The 27,781-nt window shown below is 43.1% G+C and overlaps 1 protein-coding gene across 4 annotated transcripts; it reads right to left on the bottom strand.

Annotated features, from left to right (window-relative positions):
- clip2 (CAP-GLY domain containing linker protein 2) lies at positions 1 to 27,781 on the bottom strand. Of its 4 annotated transcripts, XM_037979115.1 has the most exons (19): positions 27,185 to 27,781; positions 26,745 to 27,016; positions 25,609 to 25,832; positions 20,448 to 20,947; positions 17,411 to 17,535; positions 16,571 to 16,784; positions 14,926 to 15,123; positions 14,719 to 14,822; positions 13,424 to 13,484; positions 11,347 to 11,397; positions 9,772 to 10,077; positions 8,763 to 9,296; positions 8,632 to 8,689; positions 7,252 to 7,335; positions 5,423 to 5,579; positions 4,431 to 4,590; positions 3,937 to 4,125; positions 3,029 to 3,088; positions 1 to 2,620 (listed from the first exon to the last, which is right to left on the bottom strand). In XM_037979115.1, exons 3-19 carry the CDS (start codon positions 25,721 to 25,723, stop codon positions 2,609 to 2,611), a joined length of 2,928 nt encoding a protein of 975 aa, XP_037835043.1. In that variant the 5' UTR covers positions 25,724 to 25,832; positions 26,745 to 27,016; positions 27,185 to 27,781; the 3' UTR covers positions 1 to 2,608. The 4 variants fall into 4 exon arrangements, with proteins under 4 accessions (XP_037835043.1, XP_037835042.1, XP_037835044.1 ...); XM_037979114.1 differs by lacking the exon at positions 26,745 to 27,016 and having other exon boundaries at positions 27,054 to 27,781; XM_037979116.1 differs by lacking the exon at positions 26,745 to 27,016.

Raw genomic sequence — 27,781 nt, 5'->3', positions numbered from 1 at the left:
TGGTACATCAGACCGACCATAATCTGCGAAGGTAAACCATAAAGTGTGACCTTTGACCTTTTTTCAGTCACAAAATTGGTTTACAAACGTTTTATTTAAGGACACATTAACCGTCGTTATGAAAAGAAGATTTTTGTTTCTTACTTCATGTCCCCCCCCCCCCATGTCTTCATGACTTTGCAATGAGTACCTTTAATATTACCACATATATGTGTAAATAAAATAACTGATCGCAGAGTGAGAAGTGTACTGATACAGGCTCAGAGAGTGTTTGAAGAATAAAAAAAAACTGTAAGAATTTACCTACATCCAGTCTGTTAACATTACTGAAGTCAGAAGGCTCCTCAGGTTTATTCCCACAACAATAAAAAAAAAAAAAAATCAGCGTTTTTTTTTTGGGGGGGGAGAATGAATTAATAGCACTCTTAGCAAACACCTGAAAACAGGATTGCATGTGAATCATCACTGTCAAACCTGTAACAGAAGATGATTTTTGTTTAGTCAGAATGTACCTCCAGTTACGCTGTAGTTTCTGATAATAAATACAGTATAGTTATAGTAATAATGCTTGTTCTTAAATTAACAAAACATTTAAAAACAGTACATGGAAAGAATAAAGGCATTTAGTGTTTTTTTTCCACTTTGTTGAACCTGTTCTGCATCAAAAAGCGAAGCTGCTCTTGATTCCTTGTTCTGGTAACTTTTATTTGGGATGGAGTGGCTTAGACCCCGTTCAGACCTGCTGTTTAAATCCGTCCAGATTGCATTCAGACACAGGTGTGAACGGTTTCCAGTCTGAACACAACCTGTCCGGAGCTGGGACCCCAACGAGCAGGGTTAGCTGGACGTCTTTAGGAGGACGGGGTGAAAAAATAAAATCATCTTAGCTGCCGGCTCATTACTGATTATTAAACGGCCATCTTTGGGAATATTTTGAAGATACAACTTATTTTGTCTGTTTTATTTTGGGGGTTTTAATGAACTGTTTATCAGAATCCGTTTCAGTAAAAACACATTTTGTCAGGAGTTTATTAATCACAGCCGATCAGATGCATTGTGGAGAATTTCTCTTTAATTTACCGTATTTTCCGCACAATAGGGCACACCGGATTATAAGCCGCCCTGTCAATAAATGGTCCATTTTCAACCTTTTGTCATATATAAAAAGCGCACCGGACTATAAGGTGCATCGTCGTGCACCTGCACCTCCCAATTATTGTAAATTTGCGCGGAATGTCACTTTTTGTGTGCCTTAAAGATCAGAAAATACGGTAAAGTTTGCTCTGATTGTTTTAAAGCTGGGTGAACACACAGTGGTCACTGTGAACACCTGCCAGAGCAGCGTTGTCTCATTATTCACCTAATTAAACACAGCCGAGCAGACGGCTGTCAGTGCTCCGCGGACTTTAATGGGTTCAAATCTTCAGTATTTGCTTTGACTCTTTGTGAAGTCACTAATCACTGTATACTCCTCCATTTCTCTTATTGTCTGTTTGATAATCAGGAGATAACTTTACAGAAATGTGACCCAAATGCCTCTGAAGAGACGTCTGAATGTTTTGTAACTGAGCAACATGGCTGCCCGTCTGTCTGAGGGTAACTAAATCGTAAAAACGTCTTGGGGTAACGGTCGGGTGTGAATGCTCCCAATCTGAGCTGACACAGAATCACAGATCTTTAATGCAAGGTCTGAACAGGGCCTGAGTTGGGATTATCCTAACAGCACTTGTTTTTTGTGACTTTTTTTGAGCTGAAATTCTGTTTTCAGACCCAACACAAAGGCTGCTCACAATTTTTGCAATAATGTTGTATGGATTACATTCGGCAGATGTATGGGGAGACAATATTCCAAAGAATCCATACAATCTGACCACAATCATTGGGGGATATTAAAAAATAACCCTTTTTTTTTTAGCCACACCTCAAACTTTCAGTGTTTCTTATTCAAATGACATTTTTTAAGTGGAGAAAATAAATCTATTTGTTTTTGTGCACTACAGCTGGAGTTTGAATGCATACAGGAGCGTAGGGAAATGTAATAAGTTTGATACCAATTCTAATCCAATATTTTGTATATTAGGTGGCGAATGCCCAACAAAGGTCATCGTTCGTACGTTGCTCTGCACGGCTCACCTGCAGCACGGAGTATTATTACAAAGCAAAAGAGCAAAGAAAAAGTAATAAATAAAAGAAAAGCAGCAACTAAGACCCAGTCCTTCAGCTCTTCAGTTAGTTGTCCATCAGAAGTTTTTCTTTCCAGATAAAAGTTCAGAATTGTCAAAGTTCCCGGAGACTTGTAGGTTCAAACGTTCTAACTACTGTAAAGCATAAAAAGCTGCCGTCCTTTAAGTTCTCAACAGTTGTTTTTACCAATAATATCTCTTCATGTCCATATCGTACAGAGCTTTAAAAGGAACTATTTGATTGGCTAATAGATGCCTTCTGCAACAGCACATAAATTCGCTTCAAGATTTTCTGTTTTGGTTTTTGACTGTAAACTGAAAAGTTCCTCCAGCGTCCATCGCAGCATCAGGAGACGTTTTAGACGAGCTTTGTTTCCGGGTCGCGTCAGCGTCAGCGTCCTCCCGTCTTACCTCTGCTGCTTATATCAGCGTTGTTGCTGAAAACAAGAAGACATGGATTAACGAGAGAAATTCTACTTTCTGCAGAAATTCAGTGCGAACGCCGAGCGCTGAAGAAGCTGAAACTGAGCTGTTAAAGTTAAAACAGAAGCTAAAAAGGAGCAGAATGGAACTAAATAGAGCAGAACAGGAGCTAAAAGGAACAAAATGGAAGCTTATATAGAGGCTAAAGGAGCCAAATGGTAGCTAAAAGGTAAAAAGAGCAGCGTGGAAGCTGAAGGAGTAAAACGGTAGTTAAAAGTAGCAACATGGCAGCTAAAAGCTAAAGGTAGCAAAATGCTAGTTAATACTAAAAGTAGCAGAACAGTAGTTAAATGTAGCTAAAGGCTAGCTAAAAGCATCAAAAATCAGTAAGGAACTAAACAACAGAATGAAAATCTACTAACATCTTGAGTGCTGTCTGATTCCTGGTGGTGAATCCCGTTTGCTGAATTAGCTCCATGAAGCTGAAAAAGACAGAAAGGATCCAAGCAGATGAACACTTGACCTGATTCAGCCATTAATGCAGACATTAAACTGTTACAGAAACCTACAGCTGATTATTAAGGTCTTCATGACACAATCTGAAGAAACTTCATCTGTTCAGACGAGGACAAAAACAGAACCGTGTCGCGCCAGTAGGTGGCGTAAACACTGAGATCAACATCAAATAATAGCTGCTTTTTTTATTATTAATCATTTCCCTTCACTACATAAACCTTCCAGTACGAGGCTAAAGTTTCATCCTGACAGAGCAGCATGAATTCTCATCAGACGGAGGAAATAATGATGATAATGGAGCCATTGTTGTTGTTTTCAGCACAGACTCAATCCGTAAAGTAACAGAGGGAATGAGCCACATCAGCATATTCATGAAAACTTTGATTGTTTTATCTACCCACTGATATACTAGGTATAAAGTAAATAAATGTGGAATAATTTTATTAAAGTTTCAACAGTTCACATGCAGATGGAAGGTGCAAACAGCGTCAAAGTTTTTGTGTTATTGTGGACGGGACCTTAGTTTATTCTGACCGAAAACTAAAATTATACAGAGCATCATTTTTAAACATTTAGTAATTTCTCTCTGATTCTGGTCTTTGTGCTAAGATACTAACTTTGAAGAATAAAATATTTCTTCATACAAAACAGCTAATTGCTGCACATCTGTTGTAATAATGAGGGAGGACCAGATGTTATTTAATCACTTCGTTGTCCCGTTTCTGTCAGATGGCCTCATCTTTAACGTTTAAATCTCCCACGATCAATCATGTTCCTTCTTCTTTTAGTCGAATATGACAGATAAAGTCTTCACCTGGCTTTTGTCCGGATGTTTCCGCATGGCCTGGACAAGCTGGTCCACCTGCTGGTTGTGCTCCAAGGCGTTCCTCAGGGCGTCCTCAGTGCTGAGCAGCCGCTGGCGCAGGCGGCTCACCTCCGAGTCCAGAGCCGAGGGGTCCAGCATGGAGTACCGCCGGTGGTCGGGTGAGGATCGCTCCCGACCCTGAGCAACACGCACAGATTCACAACAACGGAGGAAACTCAGAAATAACATCTACTAACTCCTTCCTCAGAGATCCTCCCACTTCTAACATTTACTGCAGGTTGCACCTGGAAATGAGTCGAACTTTGCTCATGTGGTCAGATTATAAATAAAAACATTTCTTGGATAAATCCTGTAATTCATCCAGCCAGCCATATATACATACACCATAACCTAAAAAGACATCTCTTTCCTTTGCTTGAAGGGACTAACTGGTCAGAGTTTGAGTCCTGCAGTAATTTTTGCCTTTTTCTTTTTGTTCTCACCAGCAGAAGCAGTTTCTCTCGCAGGGATTTGATGTCGTCCTGAAGTTTCTGCTCCTTCACCCTCCACTCGGCCTTGTGCACCTCTCGGTTCAGGTCCTTCTCCACGTCCCGCGAGTGGCGGTGCGATTCCAGGAGCAGCACCCTGAGTTCGTTCAGACTCCTGACGTGAGCAAGACGGATACGCAAACGAACATCAGCTGTTTCCTGTCGCTAAGTTCCAGTGTAGAGGCAGGAGTACTTCAAATTCTGCTCTGCAGGAGGTAACGCTCCATAAATCACCCCTAAAAGACTTATTATTGCCCACTGACGGCGAACCAACTGTAACTGCAGGCATTGGCTCATATTTGGTGTGGTTGTGGCTGAGAGTCATTCCCAACACACACTCTGAGCGAGGCATCTTCAGGTACTGCATGAGCGTTACATTAAACAACTATTACCCCCCATATGTCTGTTTAAAAGTCCTCAGGTTTAAATAAAAACCATCAATGAATGTTGCATTAAAAGGCCTAAATGTGTCCTGACAAAAGAAGGAGAGAAAATGCTGTAAATATTAACACATCTTTATAAAATAAGACTCTTAAACGTGATGTTTAGGAGTCTTATTACTGTTTCGGTTTAACAGTCGGGCTTTAACGGTGTTTACTGTTCCAATGCATTAAAACATCGAAGCAGAAAATAAGTTTCTGCAGTCATTACAAACAGAACTTCTTCCCATAAGTCTTTTAAAATGCATTTTAGTGTTTTTACTGTCTACAGAAAGCATTTCCTTTATGAGAAAATACAGTTTTAAATCAGCAGAACTGACTCAGGACCTGTTTGCAGCCTTACATTAAATACAATAAAATCAATAAAGTGTCTGTTGCTTCCAAGTAAATGTCCATTATCAAAGTGATGATAAAAGTCCTTTTTCACAGCGAGTCTGGATGTGGAAGGATATCATCTTTCACTTCAGTTATCCACAGAGAGCCTGTAAAAATCAATAAAGCTATTACCTTTCTTTCTTCAGCAGCTCCTGGCTAATGCTGACCAGCTGCCCCGATGCATCATGGGACTTCTTGGTCATGGACTCCAGCTCTGCCTCCACACGCGCCTTCTCCTTGGCGAGGGCTTCGAATTTCTTTTCCCCGGAGCGAACTTTCCCTTCCAGAGCTAAAGCGAGAGAAAAAAAGAAAAAGTATTTGGTTTCGTTATTCTTACTGCAGAAAATAAACAAATATACGGTTTTATTATTTTAACAAACAACCTATATTAACTCATCTAATGGAACAAATCATACAAAGAGTCAAAAGTGTATTTTTAAAGCGTGAAGCATATTGTGGAGATTTTTAACCTCAGATGCACCTCAGCTAAGCGGCTATCTCGTGTTAGCACGTTTTTACTCAGCCAAGAAGACTGAGAGTTAGCTATTTGTAATATCTGTAATGAATTTAAAATTTACATCAGAGGAAGCACAAGAGGTCCAGGAGGAGACATATTTGTTCAAATTCTAAACTGAATTATCGGCTGTCAGTAAATAAGTCCTATACTACATACTATGTACTTAATGGATGTGATCCAAGCACAAGTTCTAAGTTCCTCCTGTTTGTTCAAACCCATTTAGCTGTAATTCTTTCTTTCATGCTTTAAAAAAACCTCATGTGACATCATGACTGTGTGCAGGGAAGTGGGCGGGACTTAAAGCCCCCCAGCACCAGTGCACAGACTCTGGTTCCAAAAACACAACATGGCAGCTTCTGTAAAGTCGTTCCTGCTGGTTTCAGCTAGTTCAGTATTATTATACAGGTCAGTGGTAGTACTTCAAACAATACTGAGGTATAAGTTTGTAATAATACTCGACGTAAACAAGCAAACTGACCCCGGCTGAAGGGTGCAGCTTCAGATGTGATGGTTTCAAGCATTTATTGTTAACAACATCAGCACATACTCTGGTTTTAGCTGTTTTTCTCCCAAAAACAATTAAATACAAACGAGATAATTTAAAGAAACCAAACCCAACCAGGCCTGAGATCAGGTCCAGCTCGGCTGCTGATGCTCACATGAAGAGCAGTAAATGTTGGTTTTTATCTCTGATATTATCTGTTTCTTTTATTGGCCCAGCTGGAAGTGAAGCTTTTCTCCTGAACCTGCAGTGGGCTGGATTTTATTTGTAATAAAAGTAAGAAATACAAAAAAGAGACGACCTTTTGGAGAAAATGTAAACCACATTTCTGATTTATTATTATAATAAACTTGAACTTTATACTCCTCGTGTCTAACCTGCTTTCCCAGGATGTTTTGTTTTATTTTTAGTTTCTTCTTTCATTTGTGGGATCATCAGAGATGTACCTTTAACTACAACAGGAGTATGAGCTCATCTAATCAAAACTTTGTTGTGTAAATGAAATAATAAAGAAAAATCAGATTTTTATTTTCCTTACAGCTAATTTCTACTCTCAAACATCCAAATTCAACCGGATGATTTGGAGAATAAATCCTCCCATAAAACAGAAATATTCTTTAAACTGTTCTTTTTTTGTCTTTTGTAAATTATTTATTATCCATTCTTCAGAGCGTGTCAGTTTGATTATTTGAAGTGCATCAAACATATTCTGGCTCCCTTTGATGTGACAGAGATTTCCAGATTACTTGGTGATGATGAAAGACGAGACGAACAACCGAACGGTGAACTCCGCTCAAACAAACGAGTACAAGAGCCACAGAACGGGTCGAGGAGAGGTCAAGACCAAACATCAGACTCAGAAATCCTGCCTGTCTGTGTGAAGATACGATGCCAAAGAAAGAAAAAGGATTTAGAAATATCTTTCCATAAAACGTAATTTACCTCCAAGCTGGGATTTGAGGGCTTCAACCTGAGAGGTGAGCGTCGAAACTTCTTTTTCTCTTTTCAGCAGCTTCTCCGTCGTTTCTGAGGGGAAAACAAACAACAGTTCTGTTTGGAGAACGGAGCCATGAAGACGAGATTTAACCCCTTCCTGCTCTTCTAAGAGGAAAACTTATTCATATTCTAATGGTCTATTAATATCACTGTATCAACCTCTAATATTTCCTATAGTACACTAAAGACTTGTTATTATTATCAATATCATATCAACCGTTCTGTGAGCTAGAATTGCTTTTGATTAGTAGTCTTGATATTTTTAAAACATTTCCTCTTAAAGCGTTTGGACATGAATGAACTTTCCTCTATTAGCTTACATCCCTGACCAACTTCAACATGTCATATTAAAGACCTGTTATAGTTATAGTTAGACTTTTATTTCTGTATCTGTAAATGCTTCCTCTTAGAGGAAAGTTTATCCTTAAATGGTCTAAGTCAGAAGTATTAAACACCTAAAGACCTGTTATTGTTATATCACCCTACTCTGTTATAGTCATACCAATAACCAATCTGTTATCTCGTACCAAACTTACTATTAGCTAAAATTACCTGATTGATGTTTTTATTTCTGTATTTGATTCTGTACCTGATTGTTTTGGATTTATCTAAAAGCTGAGGAGTCCTTCCTGGAAGCCGCTCTGGTTGTTTAACTTTGTTTAAACTCTTTCTGCTTTTTAATTTTGCCTGAACGTCAGCTAACGTAGCATGTGTTCATTTTCCCATCAGGTTCTGTGATATTAACCGTAACAGACTCAGCGTTTCTCCAGTTTTCAGCTTTGATTGGTGCATTTTTGTCTGGCCTGGTGATAAAAAGCTTCTCTGATCAGCAACCTTTAAGATAAAAGCTTTTAAAAAACATCTCATGAACCACTGAATGGATTTTTCTGAATCTTTTAGAAAATAATCACAACCAACTGACCACACAAAACACAAAAATGGCTTTTTTTAAATCTATTTTACACACGTTGAGCTTAAATTAGCTATGGTAGCAGCTGAGAGTCACCCCGACACAAACGTCAAGCACTAATAAACCTGACATAACTTTATTTTAAAGATTTGACCAAACTGGATGCAGCTCCATCCTTTGATTCTCATCATCAGAAGATTTTAGTCTAAAACTCTGACGTGAGCTGCGGTGGGTCGTATGTTCTCCTTCCAGGACGACCAGGCCTTTCATTTTCTGATGAATCTGATTTTCTCTGAGGTGACACTTCCAGGAAAGAGATTAACTTTAAAGAGCTTAGAACAAAATAATAGCATCTGTTTTATCACCAGGGGGGGGGGAAACCAGGAGCCATAAACAAAGGAAATGGACTCAAATACCTTCGATGTTTTGTTTCAGCTTCATCTTCTCGTCTGAGATTTCGTTGTCTTCTATCATCTGTAAAAGAACAAAGCTGTAAAAGCTGAACTGAAATCACTCAGCAGGTTTCTGTGGGGAAACGGCTGCCTACGTTCGCATCGTGAGGCGTGTAGCGGTCTGCCTGGACGGCCTGCAGCTGGTTCGCCGTCACCCTCAGCTCCTCCTCCAGCTTCTGGATCTCCTCCTGGCTCTCGGCCTGAGCCTTCTGCAGAGCCTGGTAATCCGTCATCTTCTTCTCTGACAGCTGCAGTCTGTCCTGCAGCTCCGCCAGCCTGGCCTCTGCCTTCTGGAGCTTGTCGGCGGTCTCGGCCAGGGCAGCCTTGGTGCCGTGAGCCTCGGCGTCGGACCTCCAGCTCTGGCTGCCCTCGCTCAGCTGCTCCCTGGCCTCCTGAAGGCGAGCGCAGAGGTCCTCGCGCTCCTTGGTCAGGATGGCAGCTTCGATCTGGTGTTTGGCCTTGAGGTTCTCCACCTCCAGCTGGTGCTCCATCTTCAGGCTCTCCAGGGTGGTCCTCAGCTCCTGGGCGTCCTGCTCCGGACCCTGTGGAGCAGCTTGATCTCGACTCAACGACGCCTTCAGCTCCTCCAAGGATCGCTGGTGGTCGCTTACTAAAGTGTCGAATTTAACCTGCAACGAGAAGGAAGCTCAGAAATTTAACTTATTTTCATTTTGTTTGGTCCGTCAGCAAAATATGTCACGAGTCACTGCATGAATGTTACTGAAACTTGCAGGAAATAACCACGGATTAACGTTTGGAGTCGACCCAAATTAAGATGGTTAATTAACATTAGCTAACAGGAAACTGGCCTTAACTGAGTGAAGTTTACAGATACTGAGGTAAAATTTGATGTGATGGCAGCTAAGACTGACTCAGAACTCGTCCTTGGAGTGAGAGATCTCAGAATATAATTTCAAGGTTTGACCAAAACTCCATCATCTCTCATCAAAGGATCGTCTCAGCTTAAAACTCATGAATTCATGGAATGTAAGGCCTTCATTTTCCACGTCTTGTCCTTGAACGTGCAGCACATAAATGTGTTTTATAAACAATCATCAAAGAGCAGAGAGTTGACCCGGCTGAGCCGCCTGAGGCTCGTCGTACCTTCCAGGAGTCCATCATCTCCACGTTCTCCTTGGTGGCCTGCTGAACCTTCTGCTTCATCTCACCGAGCTCTAGGTTCTGTTTGTCCACCAGCGCCCTCAGAGACTCCACCTCCTGCTGGCTCGCCACTAACGCGCTCTCGCCGTTCTCCATGCGGCGCTCGCGGCCCGCCGGCAGGGCGTCCGCCCCGGGGGCCTCAGCGTTTGCCCGTCTGAGCCGAGCCTGGAGGTCCTGGATCTCAGCTCTGCGGAGGGACAGCTGCTCCTCCAGCTGCACGATGCGACTCTGCTCCTCCACCGTGGTTTGCTAAGGAAGGAAGAGAACGACACCCGTCACAGTTTTTGACAGCTTTCTCCATCAGCTGTGAAAGCAGAGACACGGCAGCCATCTTAAAAGGATCTACTTTTCTAGCGGTGACAGGCGGAAAAAGCCGAACGCAGCCTGAGAGCGTTACGAGCAGAGCTCAGGCTTCAGGAAAAGACTCGAGCTGCTCAAAGTGCAAAGAACCAAGAAGCTGCAGTTTGTGGATCGTTGGACTGGTTGGCTCCTTCGTACGTGTCAAAATGATACAATGACTCCCAAATTTGCGACTCGACTACTTTAAACCCAACAGGAAGTGATCCGGGCTCTTTGTCGTGCAGATTTACTGTAAACGCTCAGATTGAAGGCGGCGAACAAACAAGCAGGGGAGGAGACGGAATATCTGCTGAAAAGGCTCAGAGTTGTGATAGATTTTATTCTTATTTACGCATCCAAACACAGTTAATAAAGTGATGAAAAAAAGACTAAAATCTGATTTTATTCGTGCTGCAGATGTTTAAATTCCAACATTATTTCAATATTATTGAGTTTTGTAAATCTAGTATTATTTTGGTCATTTATTTACCTTTTAAAGGCCATTATTGTTCAAATTTAAGAGCAACAAATGAAAAAATAACGAGTCATTGTAAATTTTCTTTTCAAAGTAACACATTTTATTTAAAATTGTGTAAATGCTGAGTCAGCATTTTAACGACCAGGTTTTTGTTTTTATTTTAGTTCAGTTTTAGAGCCGGGTTTATAACCCCGAGCTGCAACTTTTGCAGAGTTATTTGATTTCTCGTTAATATAAAAGCATTGATTGGGTCGGCTTTAAGTCTTCGAAACGACTCGAGTCAAATCTTGCTGATGCATCCCACCGCCGCTCCCCTGGCAGCCAGAACTGCACTCGTCTGGTATTTTAGAGGAGAACCATCAAAATTCTGGCACCAACACTCTGGTAATATTAAAGTCATTGTATCATTTCTTTCCAAAAGGATTTAAACCCGGAGCCAGATGTCCAAACTTTTGTGCAGCTCAGTGTTTGAGGAGGAGAGAAGAGGAGAGCCATTCTCCGATCAGCTAGAAGCAGCCAAGCAAACGTGACAACACACACACACATCCAGTCAGATTAGGAAGATTGAAGCTGTTAATTTAAAAACAACAGAGTCTGGAGCTGATTTGTGTCAGAGAGCTGCTGGCTGAGGAGAATCCATACGAGCAGCCAAAAACAAGACGGCATCTTTGGAGTTTGGGTTTTTTTTTTTCTGTTTTCACCTTGGTTCTGTTTCCCAACCTGAAGGATACGGCGACGTGACCGCGTCGGCCCTGTTGACAGAAGCAGGAATCCAGCGTTTCAAAGTGTTTCGTTATCTCTGAAGCCTGAACAGTGAGTGCTTTGTGGCACCGAGGTTTATTATTGATGTGAAGAGTGATTTATCTCAGAATCAGACTTTTCATGCTTCCATTATTCCAAAATAAGCTTTGAGCTTCAGGTCATTTATTCTGGATGGTGTTTGGAAATAAAAAGTGAAAGAATAAAAGCATTTTAGTGGTTTTCTAAAATGCACCGCAGTATTTTAATTCCCCTCACGTGTAGCACGAGTCCAAAGGGAAAAATGTTTCATGTTTCTTTACTTACTTTGACTGAAATTATTATATGTTTTTTTTTTAAACTGAGAATTTGAGACTCAAAGAAGAACAAGGACTGAAAAAGGTTTTCCTGTGAGGATGGCCGCCGCAGCTACTTTAGTAAAAACAAATATGGCTATAAGTCAGTCAATTAGACAGTCGATGAGAGTCCTCTCCAACACATCCTCTGACTGCGAGCAGCTAAACGCACACAGAGACGGTGCGACTAAAAATAAATCCAGACAAGGTTACGAGACCGCTGCTTTGCTCAGAGGACTTTCCTTCAACATCTGCAGCTCAGAATCAGGTGGAAGGACTTCAGACATTTGTGGAGTCGTGAGGCGGCGCTGACCCAGAACCAGCACACGCAGCTTCATGTCAGACGGACAGAGAGCCGGAGGAGGCGTGCTCCGTGTTTTCAGCTGGATCAGACTTCACTGATGCACAGGAGGCACACTTTCTGCACAACTTCCAACAGAGGGTCCAGATCCGCCTCGTGCTGAAACAACCACGAACAGCCGAGCAGCTGAAGGAGATGATGAGGATTAGAAAACGCCGACAAGCTGCCCTTAAAATGGAGGGTGGAGCTTTTAAAGGGTTCTGTTGGGACCAGAGTAGAAATGTATTTATATAATAAAGTCATGTATACTGGCATCTGGTAATTAAAAGCTGAAATAAACTTTATTTCATGCAGCTGGGATGGAGCTGGGACTCATCTGAGCGGGAAAGTTTGAACAAAATGGCTGCGACTTCATTATTTCCCAACGTGAAATGATCTTCGCTTCAAACTGGCAGGAAAGGTGGCGGGTGATATGCATTCCTTCGAGAAATGACCTCAGTTTATCCTCCCAACGACGTGACGTTTCCGGATTTAAACCCAGAGGATATTTTCACAGAAACTCTTCTAAAACCTCCACAAAATACTTTTACTGCCCCTCTGACATGTATTTTTCCACGCTGGTAAGTTTATACTACAACTACACACGACTGGATTTATTTTAACCTTCAGCTCCAAAGTCGGACATCGGATGACTCCAACCCGAGCAGCTCGGGTTTTTTTTACTCTTTCTGCAGCGACTGATAAACGTGGGCGTGCTCCAGTTTGGTTTGAGACAAAAATACTGAGAGGAAAGACAGGAACAGATGAAGGAGGCCTGATCAAACTGAAAGAAGAGGCCTCAGATGATCCAATGTTTGGACCTTTTGCAGCTCAGGACAGATTCTCCTTCACAGAAAACCCGTCCGTCTGCTTCAGGTGTTCAAAGACTCATGTTCCCTGAGATCTTCACTCCAAACTTATCAAGATGAAAATGTGACCAGTTTGACTTTGTGACATGGAGAAAATGATGTTTTAATAACAAACATGCTCAGCTGTTGTTCTCAGAGTTTCATACCGTAAATGTTTGATTTCACCTTCTTCTGAATATTCTGACACAAGCTGTGGTTAATTTTTTTATATCTGCAGATCAGATGATTCCACCAAATGCACGGCTTCTTCTGATTGGAGGATAAACTCCTGGTCTGTTTGTCTTCTTTGTTTTCTTGTGCAAACAGCTCATCTGACGCTAAGAAGACGATTATTAAATATTTACTTATAATTCTATCTGGTCTGCAGAAAGTTTGCACATCTTTCTGAAGACATTATTACCCCTCCTCCTCCTTCCTTTTGCTTTGGCTTCAATTTAAAGAACAAATTAAATGAAGCGGATCCATGTGTAAATACCTCCAGGTCTCCTTTGGTGATGGACTCCTCTTCTACTCGGAACTGGAGGTCCTCCACTTTCCTGTGAATAAAGATAGAAAATGTTTAATTCTGATCAGGCAGCACAAAGATTTCAGAACAATCAGAACAGGTGAGCAGACAGAAAGGTTCTGGGCATCTTCCTGCTCTTCATATTCTCCCGTGAATCCTCTGAATCTTTACAAACCATTCGTTTTTGTTCCGATGATAGCTCTCAGTAACATCACTCTGTTCAACCCTCCACATGACGAACAGTTTAAACCTCATCGGGGACACGGGTTAAAGAACCAGACGTTCTGACTGCAGGACGAGTTCAACGCTCACATACAGAAGAACTGGCTGCTCACAGCTGACGCCCCGGTTGTTTTTACATTTGCTTATCTTCAGTCTTTGAGGACTGAGCCAAAGTTTCCCCGACACTTAAATGATGCTTTCAGTTTCAAAAATTAGAAATAAAATCAACCTCCAAGCCGACACGTCTGCGCTGCTCTCTGTTCAGAGGAACGCTGTCAGAAACAACAACCAGGAACTTTTGCCGGTTTTTAAGGCAGCTGGGAAGCTAATTGTTCCTCTAAGCCACATGTGTCAAACTCAAGGCCTGTGGGCCCGATCCGGCCCTTGGTAACATTTTATCTGGCCCCCAACATTTGATTAAATCTGTGACAGATCGAGTAAAAAACTTCCTGTGACGGTTACTTTGAAGCCAAGAAAATTAAGTTTCAGTTCCTCTAATCTTTGATTTTGACGTGAAAAGGACACATCAGATGGGACAGATCAAACTCCTGGTGATGAATTTTCAACCAAGAAACAAAACTGGTGTCTGCTTCAGTGTATATTGTCATTTTTAGTGTTTTCTTCTTGTTTCAGTGTCAATGTTAGCAGCTGTAAGATTGAATTTTGTTCCTGGCTTTTTAGATGTTTAATGGAGAATGCTAACGATGTCTTCTTAACTTCAATCCATTTATTTTTGTTCATTAAAGTATGTTTCTTCTAAATTCTATATATCAAATTAAGTAAGGTATTTGATATTTCTATATGAATAATTTGACATATTACATCTAAAACCAAGGCTAATTTATGTATTTTTTTTAATAAATATTGATCAAAACAGAACCAAGTTTTTCATTTTGGCCCCTTGTGTAGCTGAGTTGTTTCTCACTGTGAGGAAGAATGTTAACAGGCAAACTTTTCCTCTGTGATTTGTTCCTGATGAGGAAACCGGACCGGTTCTGGTCGTTCCGTTACACAAAGAGCACGTGGCGTTTGAGTGACATCACCTCTTCTCCTCCTCGAGCTGATTGGCCAGTTCCAGTTTATCTTTCTGCGTGCTGGCGAGCAGGCCTTTGACCTGCTGCAGCGTGCTCTCGTTCTCAGCGACGTACTGCCAACAGAGAGAAAACGGCGGCGGTTCCGCTCGTTACACACACAGACCCTAACCCTGAGAGTTTCCGTGACGATTTGACCCGCCCGACCTTTTCCCCTACCTGCACGTGCTGCGCCTTGAGGACGCTCAGCTCCTTCTCCACCTCGCAGATGTGGCTGGTTGCCTTGGCGACCTCGGCGCGCTCCAGGTCCCTCTCGGCCAGCAGCTGCTCAATGTGCTGCTGCTTCTCCTTCAGCGCCTCCTGGAGCGCCGTGGTGCCGGAGATCTTCCGGGCGTAACGGGACGAGGTCTCCGTCAGCTTCGAACCGGAAAGGATGATCAAACACAGGCGGAGGTTAGGATGGATGCAGAGTTGCATCAGCTCCTCTGATCAATAATTCAGAAGTGTTTTTAGCCTAAATAAATCTGTTTTTTCTAAATATTATGATGTAATAATGCAAAACATAATCAGGTTTTAAGGTTAACTTATAAAATACTGACAGCATTAGGCTTTAGAGTACAGCTGCTTGTCTTTATTTGTAGGCAGAATTGACTGAGGATTCAAATTTAACATGATGCAATACTTTATTTGTCCACTAGAGCGCGCCGTTTAAAAAGGATTGCAGCAAAACCAACAGGATTTCTTCAGTTTTGTAGTTTTCATTTAAGCAAAATGACACTAAAAGGTGTTTTTTCTTAAATGAAAACACAAATAAACTGAAAGGCCTTTTGCATAAAACGGAGTCAGAAGGATTTAAAATTTAACTAAAATTTTTCTTCTATTTATAAAATAAAGGAAAAAGGGACTATTTCAAGAGTTCCGTCAGTGATGCAATAAATTCATGCTTTTGTATTTCATAAATAAAAGTAATTCTCAGGTAAAACGAAAAACTGTCCGTGCATAGCATCTAAAATCTCGTTTTCAGCAAATTCAACATGTTTGTCCATCAGAATGTTCTGTGCAGCGACGTGATCATTCACAAAGGTTGCTCTCAGTCAGACAATTAGTGAGAGTAGAAGGGAGTGTTCTCCCGTCCGAGCGCTGGCTTGTAACCAGAAGCTAAAATCAATGAGCGATACCCTGATGTCCCATCTACTCCGCTTTGAGCCGAGGAGACAGTTTGGACTCCTCCTCGGCGGGTCAGCCTGAGACACAGACAGATATTCAACCGATGCACCAAACGCTGCTTTCACTTTGCAAACTACTCTGTACCAAACTGAACAGAAACACATTTTAAATGTTTTTTATAACTCTTAGTTAGCCTCCAGGTACCTTTTAGTTTAGTTTTTAGCTCATAAGTGTCTTACTTTGTGTCTCATGTTTTAGATATGTTTAGTTTCATGATTTTACTTCGATTATCCCAGCTCATATTTTAGATATTGTTGTTTTATGACTCTGGATTTTTGTGTTCACATGTTGTAAAGCACTCTGAATCGTCTTGTTGCTGAAAAGTGTTATTTTAAAGTGTTTATTCCTTCCCTGAACTTTGTTGTAATTATCTTCTGTTTTGCAAACAGCTAGATGATGCGTTCTGCACCCGTCTTGTATCTCAACAGCAAATACTGAAACACGGGTGATAAATGGAGACACTTTCTTACTTAATTGACACAAACGAGGAGTCAAAATGGGGTCTGATTTGGCAGAGGCACGAACTTAAAGAAGGACAGTGGTTAGAGGAGCGAACAAACACAGAATGTCAGATAGTTCCTGTAAACCGCTCGCCACTCTCTGTCTGAACAGCCCTCCCCTCCTGCAGCCGGCTTACCAGCCCAGCTCGGCTCGGCCGTCCGCCCACAGAGGACGCCACCGAGCTGACTGAACTGATGGAGGAGCTGCTGGGGCTGTGGGCCAGGGACGACACCCCCATGGCCACCCGCTTGCTCTTCTTGGCCTTGGCCGGGCTGGTGGACGGGAAGCCGATCCGGATCACCTTGTGGATGGGAGCGAACAAGCCGAACTTGGGAAGACACTGAAAGTATCTGCAGGAGGAGACGTTTGGACATAAAGACATGTTCATTAGGTGCTTTTAATGTTTCTCAGCAGGAGGTGGAGGCATCCTGTTTGCAAATAATGTTTTTATAAGTCATGATAAGTCAGTTCTGTCCTTGTTTTGACAGGGACTGAAAATTTATAAAGCTTATTTTTGTTTACTAAACTAAAAAGACAATTTATTCCCTGTTTGAGGAAAAAAACTCAACGTCTGTATCTAAAAATAAACGTAGCTGCATTATAACCAGCAGCAGGAGGCGAGACGGACGTTACAAAGAGACAAACTGCTACAGTCAGCTGCACTGCTGATAACTTTTACACATTTTAACCTCATATTATTATCTCTAAAAATAAAGCATCACTCCAAAATATCAGCATCATATTTGATCAGTTTTGCCCAAATTACTGGAAGAGAAGGAATCAGTACTGGGCTAAGAGTTGTAAAACTGACAAGTGGAACTAATATTCGGGGAAACAAACGGTGCAGACCACATCTGGGGTCAGTCGATGTCATCTCAAGGACTATTTGATGCAAACAGCTGAACAGACGGATCTGCATCCTTCCTCTCTTCTCCCTTTCAGGGGGAAATGGGATGTGTGAGTGGGAGGAGCATACCTCGTACCGGCGACTGCCCCATCGTTCTTCCCCAGCGGCTCATCGAGCTCCACCCCGCACCATTCGCCCTTCGCAAAGTCTGTTTCCCCCACGTAGCGAATCACTCCCATCTTAGAGCCGCCCACCTGAGGATAAAGGGAAAAAGACGATTCATCACTCAGCTTACATCCATCCATCCGTTCATCAATCCATCCATCCGCCCACACATCCATCCATCCGTTCATCCATCCACACATCCATCCATCCATCCGTGCACCCATCCATCCATCCATCCAACCATCCGTCCGTCCGTCCATCCACCCATCCAACCACCCACCCACCCACCCGTCCATCTTCTGCTGCTTATTTGTAGTCCAGTCTTGGAGGCAACAAACCCAGCAGGGAAATCAGACATCCCTCTCCTCAGTGACACCTCCAGCTCCTCCATGAGGATACCAGAGTCCCCAGGACGGAGAAGAAACAGCATAAACTGTAATCTCTCCTGCAGGTCTGGGGTCAGCCATGGCAAGACAACCTGCAAAGGGTTCTTAACTCGATGAAGCACCTCAGCTGCCTCCTTTCAATGAGGAGGAGCCGCTGCTCCCTCACTTTCTCTCTGAGGCTGAGCCTGGCCTCCTGACAGAGGAGGCTCATTTCAGCTGCTTTTTTCCATCATGATCTAAACCTCATGACCACAGGAGAGGGCTGGAACGTAGACTGAGCAGCAAACTGAGAGCAATTCACTGCGTTAAAATGATTTTTAATGAATATTCAGTCGTCTGCTAACGGATGAGGGAAGATAAGATATAAGCTCAATGTTCAGGCCTTAAAAAGTCTTAACCCTTTGGAAAATAATCAGTAAAATAATCACATAAAACAGAAAAATCTTAAAATTTGCGATGCTGAAACTTGAGAATCTGTAGTTTTTGACTATTTTTATCCTAAATTTGAATAAAAAAATATAGATTCTGCCTCTCAGAGTACATTTAGTGTCATTATTTCCTGTTTATCCGTTCTCCACGTTCAAAAGGAAATATGAGACTAAAAACATTTTCCTGCAGGAGGAAAGTCTGAAATCCACACACGGGTCAAACCTGACTGAAACTAAAACAGCTGCTGAACATCTCCGACACATGGAGAGCACATGCCTGACAGAGACGCTCCGAGACAGCCCATTTCCTCCAGACGTTGCTGAAATAAAAGCAGCATTCCTTCTGTTTTATCTCGTTTATCATGTTTTCTCCAGGTCTGTGTCTGTCTGTCTGTCACCAAAATATCTCATCAACCACTGCATGAGTTTTAACGAAACAGGAAAAAAAAAATACAAATAAAAATCACCCAAGCAAGTTTCCTGCAACATTTCAAGATTACATCAGAAATTCTGTCATAAAACTAAGTTTAGGGACAAACCAAACAAACAAAGTGGTCATTTTTTTGTATTTTCCCCCAATTGTCAGGTTAATATTGGACTCTGACACTCACTTGTCCGTCTGTGAAAACAAAAGAGGCCAAGAAACACCGTGCTGTCATGGCTGCCGTCAGCGGGGCGCAGTGATGTCACAATGATTCAGTGTTCAAACGTCCCCGGCGTTTCGCTGCGCAGGACGGGGCTAATTCCTGATCTGCCACCAACTTTTATTTAACCAAGCTCGGGTCCGGAGGGTTAACCTCTCCCTCATCCTGCAGCGATCACATAATTCAACACCAAGCGAAGGAAGCTCCTCACTTTGTGCCCACCGTGTGTAATCTGAGTTTGTGCTAATTTCACAAAAATACTGAAGGCAACGTTTCAGAGGAGGCTGAAACAACCGGACAGCGGCGCAGCGAGATGGATTACACTGGAGAGGCTCAGCGCAAAGATGGATTCACTGATCAATGTATCAGCAGCGGCTTGCTCTCTTTCTTAAGTGCTGAAAGTAATCCGCAGTGATTTATAATATTGACCAGCGTGGAACACGGTCCCCGGCGGTGCCTATCAGTAAATGGACAGCAGCGAGACCCCGGGTCAATATATCAGAGCAGGAAACACTAAAAACACCAACAGGAGCAAAAAGCACCGCCAGGGTCGGCCATGTCACCAGCTTTACGGTGACAAAAAACAGCTGAATTTAAACCGGAACAAGTAGATTTTTACAGACAGGGACATAATCTACGTGCATGTTTGGTACGAGCCTCTGTGGCAGAGTAGATGTAAAGAAACACCGTTCTCATGTCTGTCCCTGATGAGTCTCTGAATCCGACGGTTCAGTTCTCAGAAAAATCATCAACAATACAGAAAAGTTCCTCATTTCATCAAACACGTCATGCAGCGAGGCTTGTTCGTTTATAGTTTTACATGCCGTGCTACGAACGTGGAAGTGGGAAACACGTGGCATGGTATTTTCTCCTTGTTGATAAAAAATAAACTTGCAGTTAGATCTACTGAGTCGAACACATGCTACTGATTTTGATAACTTTAATGAGCTTCTGGTCTGAAGTCTGAGCTGTAAAATAAATGCAGGTAACAAATTAAGACCTGGTGTCGTCAAACTCTTCATCTGAAATGATTCTGACTAATATTAAGACAAAAAGTGTAGACGGGAACATCCAAGCTGCTGTGCTACGCTAACAGAACGAACGTCTGCAGGTAAAATATCACCGACCAGCAGCTGTCTGGGTTACATCACCTGGTTTTTACAGCCAGTAGCTGTTTTTAGTTACGGCTCATTCACAAACAGTGACAACATTAACTTCTGTCTCGTGGTCTAATATACTTAAACTGCTTGGAAAGCTTTCAGGTTTGAGCTTTTTAGGATGTCATTAACTGTGATGAAAATGTCTCCCTGATTCTCTAAACTGAGACGACTGCAGGTAGGATACTGACTACTCAGATGCTTGGTGTACGTAGAGAACATGCTCTGCACCGCTCCAGACAAACGGGCAGAAGAAATGAGCTCTGCTCGTTTGTCCGGCTCGAACTTCCCTTACAGACGCCGAGTCTCATCAGAGAAACCCAGAGCTGAAAACTGTCCAGAACCTCTGAGATGTTCTTGTTTAAACCCAAACTGAACCGACTCACCAGAACTCGATCTCCAACTCGCAGGTCTTTGTCTCCGCCCTTTTTAACCGAGCCGCTGTCGGACATGTTGGACCCGGACTCGTTCCCCGTCTTCACGGCGCTGTTGAGGAGCCCCTCTCTGAGCGGCACCACCACCCTCTGGCCAGCGGGGGCGCCGCCGCCCCCCTGCTGGCTCTGGTTCTGGGCCGAATCGGTGGAGTGGCTGTCGCTCCCCTCTCCCACCGGCTGTCGGGTGAGCTTTGAGGGTCTCGTGAAGATGCCCTGGAGGGGCTGGCACTCGAAGTAGCGCACGCCGCCCACTGACCCATCATTCTTGCCAACTAGGTCATTGAGGATGACGCCTGCCCACTGTCCGGGGGCAAACTGGGTCTCCCCGAGGTAGGCGATGACTCCAGGTTTGACGCCGTTGACCCAGACTTGCTCACCAACGGTGTAGTCTCCCAAAACATCATCGCCCTCCTCAGAGAGTTTAGATGGTGTGATGGGCTTGAGTGGAGTGCCTGGAAGAACAAAAGAAAGAAAGATTGTTAAAAAGTAGCTCCATTTTTCAAACACAAGAGCAGAATGTGTTTTAATAAAATAAAAGCTCGTCACTTCTCTGATAAATCACATTCTCAGACCTAAAAATGAAGTAATAAACACTGTGCATTTAAACATTTTCATCACCTCCCTCACATTTAACTGTCACAGCTGCAGAGAGAAGACGCCCGTGTGGCAACATTCAGCGCACACGGCAGTTTGTGCGAGATTAGACCATCCTCTAATTCATCCTGAAAAGTGGGTCAGAGAGACGGTATCTGTGACATGCCGGTGATTAACCCTGCCAAGCTGCCCGAGATATTGCCTGTTTGACACTTAAACGAGTTTTCCACAGCCCGTCTGTAAGGGGAGCATTAGCATGCGGTCTGATGCACCGCAGCGCCAGTAAAGTGTGTGCACACGAAGCGTTGGGGTCGCTACAGACTCCTCATCACCTCGAGAGAAAGCTCGGAGCTTTCCGGGTCTCAGTGGTTGTTTTATGGAGTCCGTTTGCTGCGATGGGAGAAGGTGTGACTTTAATCGGGGCTGAAGCTGAAGAGTGGGTGGCACAGTGGAAAAGTGGTAAGCATTGCCGCCTCACGGTGAAAAGGACGCCAGGTCAAATCTCAGAGAAGGGTTTCTCCAGGTTTCCCCACCATGATCCAAAAACAAACATGTTGGGTTATCTGGTGATTCTAAAACGACCGCAGGTTCATGTTGGATGGTTGTGACTGTTTTGATTTAGGGAAAAAGTCAGGCTTAGACCAGCGGGTGAGGAACGCTTGGCCTTTAATTGTTCATCCTGTAACTCATCCACTAACTTCATCCTTAAATCACTTAAAGCATAAAGGCCACAATCATCTCAAAGTACGGCGTCATCAGATAGAAACATGTTTAAATTCACAGTATTTTTCTTTCTAAGCAGGATATCCAGACTCTAATGGATTGATTAGGAGCAGAAAAGACCAGCGTGGCGTTTAAAAACCCGAGCAAACCCTGTGATCGGGGTTTCTTAGGCAACGGAGCAGCGAGGGTAAAAGGATCCTCTGCAGAGGGAAGGCTGGAAAGACAGCCCTTACTTTCACCATTGTGTTCGGCCTCCTCCCACCACCATCTGAATCCCACTATTCATCAGCTCGACACAATGAATCCTCCACAGCTCCCAATTATCCCCCTATCTCTGTCTGTTTTGGTCACACACACAGCCCTCTTTCACTCTGCTGACTTCTGATCATTTTCAACAATCACCACTTTAATTCGGTACCTTATTGGGTTTCCGTTTGCCCAGTTTTATGGGTTAGTAGCGGCTGATTCTGTGCGTTTTTCCCGCAGAGGTCGTGGCAGCTGTGGATGGCCGAGCAGTGACAGATGGAGGGGTGTGGGGTGGTTGAGCCTGAACGTTTCTGACTTCTGAGCACTTTATTGCTTTTAGATGCACTGTGCCGGAGCCCAGAATCACCAGGGCGAGTGGCATGAACAGGATTTAAATGGACACATCAGTTCAGTAAACACAAACATGTTTAATTTTTTCCTTTTTGATGTGGGAGAAAATGACTGCAAGGGTAAAAATGCATTTAAAGCCACAATAAAATATTTGTACAGGCTCCAGGGTTTGGGGGCCATTGCATCACATGGGCTCACATGGTTTATTACACCGGCTAATGCAGGGTTAAAAAATATATTTGGTATTAGATGAAACAGATTGCACCAATGAAGGGAGATATTTGAAGCTTGTTGTACTCCGTCCCATATTCTGTCTGCCATGCCTCCACTTTCCTACAGGAAATAGCTGAACTTTATGCCACTAAAGAGACTGGAAAAAAAAAAAAAAAAAAAAAAAAATCAGTTTTCTGCTACAAATGGAGTTTGCAGGCTCTCAGGGGATGCTGTACCACGAGAGGTGGCACAGCTCTGTTATTCACATCAAAAGCAGCAAGAGGAGAGCTTTCTACTCTTCATGGCTTCCTCAGGAGGCTGAGCCACTTCTTTAAATTTAGTAAAGTAAACTCAGCCAACTTCCGACACAGTGGCCCCTTCTCGCTGTCACAGCAGCTAAAACCAACAAACAGGAGCTTTAGATTCAAACCACGAAGTGAGGTCACTGTGGAGGCTGGTCTGCTGCAGGAAACAAATCCCTTCATGTGTTTTTGGTCAGACTCCGGCCAAATAAGGAGAGTTTAAACACAGCTGGCAATTATCTGCGTCTTTATCTTTATTTCAGCTGTTCCCTCTTCAGGGGTCTCTGTTCTCTGTTCCCACTCCATGTCCTCTCTAACTGCATCCATATCTGTCCTCTTTGTCTCTAACATCCTTCTGTCCCTCCTCTGGACATGTCCAAACCGTCTCTAACTTTATCTCCCAGTCCTCCAACCTGTGCTGTCCCTCTGATGTCCTCATTCCTAATCCTGTCCATCCTCGTCCCTCTCAAGGAGAACCTCAACATCTTCAGCTCTGCCACTTCCTGTTCTGTCTCCAAACCGTCCAACATGGCTGCTCTCACCTTTGACCTTTGCTGCCACCCTTTTGTCACAGTCCTTGAAGTCCTGCACCTTTGGGACTCTGTCTTTCTGTCTTTCTTGCAGCAGTCCGAGGAGCAGCTAGTAGCGTCAACCCGACAGCAGAACTCAGAACTTCCTTCAGTCCTTCACAATAAGAGTCTCAAACCAATCAACCAGTTGTGTTGGGTAGAATTATTCACCTCCTCTCATGCACAGGAAGAGACTCAATAGAGATGCTGGTTAAATAAAGATTAAATACATAAATAAACATGTTTCACTGAGCCCTGTCCACACTACTTCAAATATTTAAACAGGAAATGCAAATGCAGAAAAAAAATGAAATAAATAACTAATAATCCACTCAATTGAATGCCTTTGGTATTGGCTTTAAATATTATAAAATCCTCCTTCATTCTTTTTTTTAACTCTGGGACTTTACAGAAACCTTCATAGATTGTGACTGTCATGTTATTGAACTAATATTTGAACAGTGTAACAAAAACAAACATGTTTCCGTCACATTTCAAGTGAATTAAACATCAATCTGCTGTCAGTGCGAGAGACAGGATCTTCCCCAAACTATTTAATCATTAAAAAAACAACAGTGGGAATTTAAAGCAGCTCCAAATCCATCATTAATGCTTCTTTTCTACGGGGAATAAACAGGATGTAGGTGAATTTATGAGTTCCTGACAGAATCAGAGCTGAAATGACTCGTGGCAACAGGCTTCCATCCTGAAGGCAACATTAAAGGATTAGCTTTCAGAGCTGCTAATGGACGCTTTCAGGAGGAATTCAGACACAAAACTGACCTCCAGCCCCAACAAAACAAAAAACCTGGACGAACAACTGAAAGAGCTTGTTTGTTTATTCTCTTTCAAGTGGCTCTAATAAAGCGGGGAAGGAATGTGCTCCGATTGCTCATTAATGGCATTCATCTTCAGCTTTTATTGTTTGAATTTTCGCCACTTCTTGGAGGCAGAGGCGACTCTTTCTGTTGGAACAGAATTTATCCGACAACAGTAAAATTTAAACAAAGAAACAATCTGCGTAACATTACATAAAACTGCCTGCAGCGCAGCAAAGTTCGATTTCAGCAGCGTAGTGTTAACTTGAGTTGTTAAAACAATTTTAGAAGCTCTAACTTCCTGCTCTAATGAAATTCCACAATCAGCATGAACGCTGAAGCTAATGAGACACTACGAGCCGAAGGAGGGGGGTTATTTGTGTTCCTGCTCACTTCGGCTGAGCGTAAAGCTGTAATTTAGCACAAACCCAGGCTACATGCATGTGGTGGGAACAGAGACTGAAGAAGATAAACAGTGTGGTTGAGTTTAAGGTTTGGAAACAGCTGTGATTACTTAGTGGGAACAGGGAGGTTGTAATTTTGTGCAACAGAGTGTTAGTAAAAGCTTTATTCAGTCGCTCCACCGTCTGAACAACAAATCGTTTCTTCCAGAGACACATTTCAGGGATAAAACTGCAGATATTCTAATGATTCCTGGTTCTGATTGAAGTCTGTGATCCTCTGAAACAGTCAAAATGAAGCTGATAATGGTAGCCAAACCCGCCTGATGGTCAACGAGAACCACGAGAGTGATGAGAGCGAACAAACTAACCGTAGAGTTGTGGTCAAAACGGCAAAACACTGAGCTGAAAGATGCCAAAACTCCCAGAATGGCGACTGGAACACGAGGTCAGAGTCAACACGTCACCGAATCATTTCATGAAAACTTCAGCTCAACAGCTGTAAAAATGGCCGAGTTCTAGTCATTTTTGTGTTTGCTAAGGTTAGTTACCTGTGGCAGCCATATTGAATCAAGCTGGCGTACATCCTGTGTTTACCTTCTGAGTTTCATTAAAATCCACCCACTGCTTTAGGATTTATTTTCTTAACAAATACACCTTGGAAGCGTAAATAAAGAATTTCCATCAAGATAAAAGTCTAAATGAGACCGTCCAGCTAAATGCTGACATCAGGAGGGAAGAAGAAGAAGTCTCTTTGTAAATTAATGGGATGAGAAGCGAAAACGACCAGGAGTGAGAGTTTCAGAGAGAATGTGATGAAAGACAGCTGCGTTCGGCTGAGTCAGAAACAAATAACCGAGCCGAGCCGAGCCAAGCCGGAGCAGGAAGTGACTTACTGTCTTTAGGGGCCACGGGGCTGGATGTTCCTCCCACCGAGGTTCTTCCCACTGGGCTGGAATGTTTGGCCCCACGGCCGGGAATTTTCAGTCCACTGGACTTCAGCATGTTCATTCTGCGAGGGCAGGAAGCAGCCGAGAGCCGAGAGCTCCTCCCTGACCGACGAAGGCTTGTGGATCAGGAGCTAAACGAGAAGCCGAAGGCCGCCGCCGTCCATGTTTGGCTGCAGGAGGGAGAAATGAGAGACAGGGTGGATCAGCCGACAGCTGGAGAACAGAAACAAAACGAGACAAAAGGACTTTTCTGCACAAAAAACTAAACAAAATGAGCACTGATAACTGAAGCTAAAACATCAGCTAAAAGCTATAAGGAACTAAAAGCTAACTAAAGAAGTGAAAATGTTAGCAAAATCTTAAAAGTGGCAAAACATTAGGTATAAGCTGGAAAAAGCTAGCTAAAACTTGCAAAACACTAGCTAAAAGATAAAGGATTTAAAATGCTAGCTAAAAGCTAAAGCAATCATAATGCTATCAAGAACACACAAAATGAAAAACATTGAGTATTAGCAAGAAAAAGTTAGCTAAAAGCTGTAAGGAACAAAAAGCTAGCTAAAATTAGCAAAACACTAGCTAAAAGATGAAGGATTTAAAAAGCTAGCTAGCAGCTAAAGGAATCAGAAAGCAAACAAAAACTTAAAAAGTGGCAAAACATTAGGTATAGGCAGGGGAAGGCTAGCTAAAAGTAGCTTAAAGCTAAAAATAGCTAACCGCTAACGAAAAGTAGCAAAAGGTAGCTAACAGCTGAAAGACTAGCTAGAGGCTAAAAGCAGAAAAGGGTTGGCTAAAACATGCAAATGGTAACATAAAGCTAAAGTATCAAAAGTCTAGCTGGAAGCTAAAAGTTGCAAAGAAGATGGTTAAATGCTAAAAGCAGAAGAAGGCTAATTAAAAGCTAAAACAAGCAAAATGCTAACTGAAAGCTAACAGTAGCAGCAGCACATCAAGCAAGCTTTTAGCTACTATTTTGCTCATGTTTGTGTTTAGTTCCTGTTTTAGTTTATCATAGCTTTTAGCTTCTGTTCTGTTTGTTTTAGCTCTGACATCAGTTTCAGTCAGCATTCACAGTGAATTATTACAGAAATCATGTTTATTCCTGGTTCTTATTGTTTATTATTCGGCCCTGATTGTGAACTTTTCAGATCAGGCCGGATCAGAGCCCCAAACCAGCCGGGAGGAAACAACAAAAGAAGCAGCTCCTGGATGATCTCCCAGCTCTCCAGCACATTTCCAGATTCAGGATTAATGAGAGCTGGATGCTGGGGGGTGATAATGTAACCCAACGAGGCCAGTTTGATCCATTGTTGTCGCTCCTGCTGCAGCGCCGGCTCCACTGCCCTTCACCTCCACCCTGTTAAAAAAAAAACCAAAAACCTGAAAATACTCACCTTTCTGTGTGAAAACACCACCTCCGAGGGGGGGTCAGAGAAGGTCTGAGCCGGTGTGGGGGGGTGGAGAGAGGCAGGGAGGTGCCACTCCCAGGGAGGGATGCAAATATGGATGCTGAGCAGAAACTCACCGGCGCGGAGCTAGCTGTTAGCCCGCCGGCGTGCTCCGGCTCCTTCCCCGCCTCCAGGACCGGCAGCTGGAGCGGAGGTGACCGGCCTCAGGAGGCTGTCCGGCGGGATGAAGTTTCTGCTCTCCCCGCCTGGCTGCTGCGGCTCCGACGGCCTTTCTTCGTCTCCTCCGCGGCTCCGTCGGGCGAACAGCCGCAGCTCAGCCCGCCCCGTGTGACTCAGCCCACCGGCTGGAGCGAACAAAGGGGCTGGGAGAGAGCAGAGCCTCCTGGGGGCGAAAACACGAGGCTGGACCGCCACAGTCTGACTCCGTGTTTTTTTTTTTATTTTTTATGACGTTCTCACGCTCAGAATGAGGCAGAACCCAGACTAAACGTGGCGTGACTCAGTCCTCTCCCTCCCAGACGCTGGAACTACTTTTTTATTCCGCCTGAAAAAATAAATCGACAAAAAGAACAATATAGAGATCATATTTAAAGCTACTCTTTCATGCTTAAAATAACTCCCTGTCTTGCGTGTGAAACTACTAAATAAAACAGTAAAAAACACTAGTTTCATGAGTTTAAAATCTAATTCATTTCCACGTATAACACGTTCAA

This window comes from Kryptolebias marmoratus, linkage group LG13, assembly GCF_001649575.2.
Source record: "Kryptolebias marmoratus isolate JLee-2015 linkage group LG13, ASM164957v2, whole genome shotgun sequence".
Lineage (NCBI taxonomy): Eukaryota > Metazoa > Chordata > Actinopteri > Cyprinodontiformes > Rivulidae > Kryptolebias > Kryptolebias marmoratus.
The sequence above is the reverse complement of the archived record's forward strand: the minus strand, read 5'-3'. Positions and strand labels throughout refer to the sequence as shown.

Coding starts and splice junctions, on each gene's coding strand:
- clip2 (XM_037979114.1), bottom strand. CDS start 25,723: ATGAACATGCTGAAGTCCAGTGGACTGAAAATTCCCGGCCGTGGGGCC. Junction 13,485..14,718: donor CAGCTCGAGGAGGAGAAGAG/GTGATGTCACTC, acceptor CTTTATTCACAG/GAAAGTGGAGGACCTCCAGT. Junction 8,690..8,762: donor ACACGCCTCACGATGCGAAC/GTAGGCAGCCGT, acceptor GTTCTTTTACAG/ATGATAGAAGACAACGAAAT.